The sequence below is a fragment of the Egretta garzetta genome, unplaced genomic scaffold, assembly GCF_000687185.1.
Source record: "Egretta garzetta isolate BGI_Z169 unplaced genomic scaffold, ASM68718v1 scaffold49, whole genome shotgun sequence".
NCBI classification, from domain to species: Eukaryota; Metazoa; Chordata; class Aves; order Pelecaniformes; family Ardeidae; genus Egretta; species Egretta garzetta.
In genome coordinates, this window is record NW_009260775.1 from 1088719 (window position 1) to 1091517 (window position 2799).

The 2799-nt window shown below is 40.9% G+C and overlaps 1 protein-coding gene across 1 annotated transcript in view; it reads right to left on the reverse strand.

Annotated features, from left to right (window-relative positions):
- Positions 1-2799, reverse strand: part of LOC118453058 (male-specific lethal 3 homolog) — an 8292-nt gene that overhangs the window by 539 nt on the left and 4954 nt on the right. Inside the window, exons 2-4 of the mRNA XM_035901713.1 lie at positions 1242-1324; positions 595-690; positions 5-30 (exon numbers count right to left, since the gene is read on the reverse strand). Coding sequence (XP_035757606.1) covers positions 5-30; positions 595-690; positions 1242-1324 — 205 coding nt within the window. The remainder of the gene's footprint in view (positions 1-4; positions 31-594; positions 691-1241; positions 1325-2799) is intronic.

Here is a 2799-nt window from a genome sequence, read left to right on the forward strand (position 1 = left end):
CAACGTCTCTTCTTTCTTCCCTTTCTTCTCCTACAGAACATAAAATGGTTCACTGAAATTCAGCTACTACTATTTGTTTATCCTCGCTAATTACATTACATGCAAATGCACAGGAAACATATGTTTCTTTCATTAATTAACGCTGAAATAATTTGGACAACACTTATTTGAGAGTGGATACCTCAACGTCTGTACATTACCTCACATTCATGTTCTCAAGCAGATCCTCAAGCCATAGCCAACCAATATTAGACTATTGCCTTTGGCTGAAAAATACTTCAGGTTTTCCTAAGTTACTTTTCAAGTAAATTCCTTTGGGAAGATGTAGATCCAATACACAGGCATTTTACAGCAATAGTTAAGAGCAACATAGTTACTAAATGTTAATCATTTAGCGTGTTGTTTAACAACAATATGTAGGTATCCACCTTAGTATGATAAGAGTAGCTCTCTAGAACGCACTGACTGTATTGAGTAGATATCTACCATCTACAGCATGAGCTTAGAGGCCAAGCTCACTTGTAGACACCTGGATGTATCTGTTTGAATCTGAAAATGAATCTCATTCATTTTGAGACCAAAAAGATTTCTTACATGCGAGCCACAGCCTTCCGTGCCAATTTACGCTGTAATCTGCGGTTTTCGTCTGTATCACGAAGAACATGATCTTCAGCTGCCCATCTATCCCAGCTAAGGATAGGTCAAAAGAAAATTATTAATGGCTATGAATACATGCCACTCATGATTACTAATAAATTAATATGCATTAAATCTAAAAAGCACTCTTTTAACATCATTCAGAAGCAACATCTGTATCAAAGGGTTTGCATCCTTTTGTATTCACATGGCTTCAACTCTTGTGTTGCTACCCAAGATCTCTCAAACCTTGACTTAACATGTGATAGTGTTTGGAGCACCGACACATGCTACAGATCACAGTCAGAGACTGCACTCACGTACTGGCCTTGACAACCAAACAAGCCAGGTCTAGATCTAACAAAGTATAAACGCCCATTATTAATCGAAACCTAGGAGCCACAAGTATACGCCAGCAACAGATATCCCATAAAGTTTAAACTCGTGGCTATCACACTGGTCCACTGAAATTTATGGATACAGACCAATGTGTCAACATAAGCAAGTATATTAAAGGCAAACATTTGATATTCTGTGCAATGCTTTTCTTTACAGAATAAAATAGAAGAAATGGAAGAACCAAAACCACACATACAGGTTCTTACCTTCTGTTCCAACCGTTAAAATGGATCAGATACTCTGGAATCTTTCTGCCTTTCTCATCTTTTCCAACAACAATATCAACAATCTGAAATAAATATTGAATAGCATGTATTAAAAAGCTTGAAAGAAAGTGAGCTTTACAGTATTTAGGGAATTTATATGCACAAAGAAAAAAGAAATGCTTGTTTACGGAAATGAAATATATCTATAATTTTGCCAGTGAATATTGATATGAGCAGAAGATATGGATTACACTAAATGGTCAGAAAAACTAGCTTTTTTGTTGAGCACTTTTAAAGTTGGGGACTGCTAACCATCTTTGTCCGGTCCTCAAATGTCCCGTGCTTTCAAGACAGCCAAAGGGAGATGCAAGACAATGCAGTATCACAGTATAGATATGCAGATACATATCTAGGCTTTTTTTGTGCCTTTTCATGCCTGCAAAGCAGGAGACAACAGGATTCCACAGATACAAACCTCAGAAATGCTGCTCTTTTGAACAACACTGAACCTTAGCCACAAAACATTAAAAGGCTTTGTGAATATCTGGGCCTTTGTTTTCTTCCTGTCTTTCACACATGTAAAACCGGCTAGCCTGCAAGGGCCTGCGCCTCAGAAGACATTTCAGGTGGATCATTAAGAACATCAGACTAGTAGTAACAAAGGAATTGTCCTGCCTGCACTTGAATGGCTTTCGATAGACCATGTATTCCCAGATGCACCCAGTAGCTAGGCTACAGAAATGTTTTAACTTGGGCATCCAGAATTTAAGAACTATTGATGGAGTCAAGGCCAGTTATGCTGGAGTTCAGGGTATTTGAAAGTAAAGAAGGAAAGGCACCATTATTTTTTGCACTCAGGTTACCTCCAGGGCAGGCAATTAAGGCTGTTGGGGTGGTCAGAATGTAAGAATACACGTACAAACAAAAGAGCAGCCCAAAACGCTACAGGAAGGTAGGGTTCCTGATCAAAGATGTCTGAAAACCACTGATCTACACAACTAGCAAACTTGCAGCAAAAAGTATGAATTTGGTCAGGAATCTACCAACCTTTTCACCCCTCTCTGCAACAAAACAAAAAACCAGAACTCTGCTTGCTAGTTAGGTACAGACGACTTAGGATTGAAAAACTATTCCGTGTACCACTGATACCTCAAAACAATCTTATACTTCCATAAAGCTCTACAATTACTATCGCTACCCTTAAGGCCAGGCCCGAGCGAGTCGGTCACCTCTTACTGCAATGCTTACGGTCCACCACTCACTGCTTGCTATCGTATTTCTGTCCACTCTCCTGTACCACCGGTACCATTTAAACCCTTCTGAAAAGCAGAAGGGCGGGCAGCAAGGATAGGAGAGCAAAGAGGTGGAATAAATCAAGCTACGTTACGGAAGTGCAGGGATGAAAACACGATTTCAGAATTACTCTGCAGGTGCTGAGCCGAGAACGGAAGGCGGGAACCGAGTCCGACACCTCCAGAGCCCCCCGGCGGCTCCGCTCTCTACCTGACGCGGGAGCGAGGCCCCGGCGGCCCGGGCTCCATCACCTCTTTCGTCACCC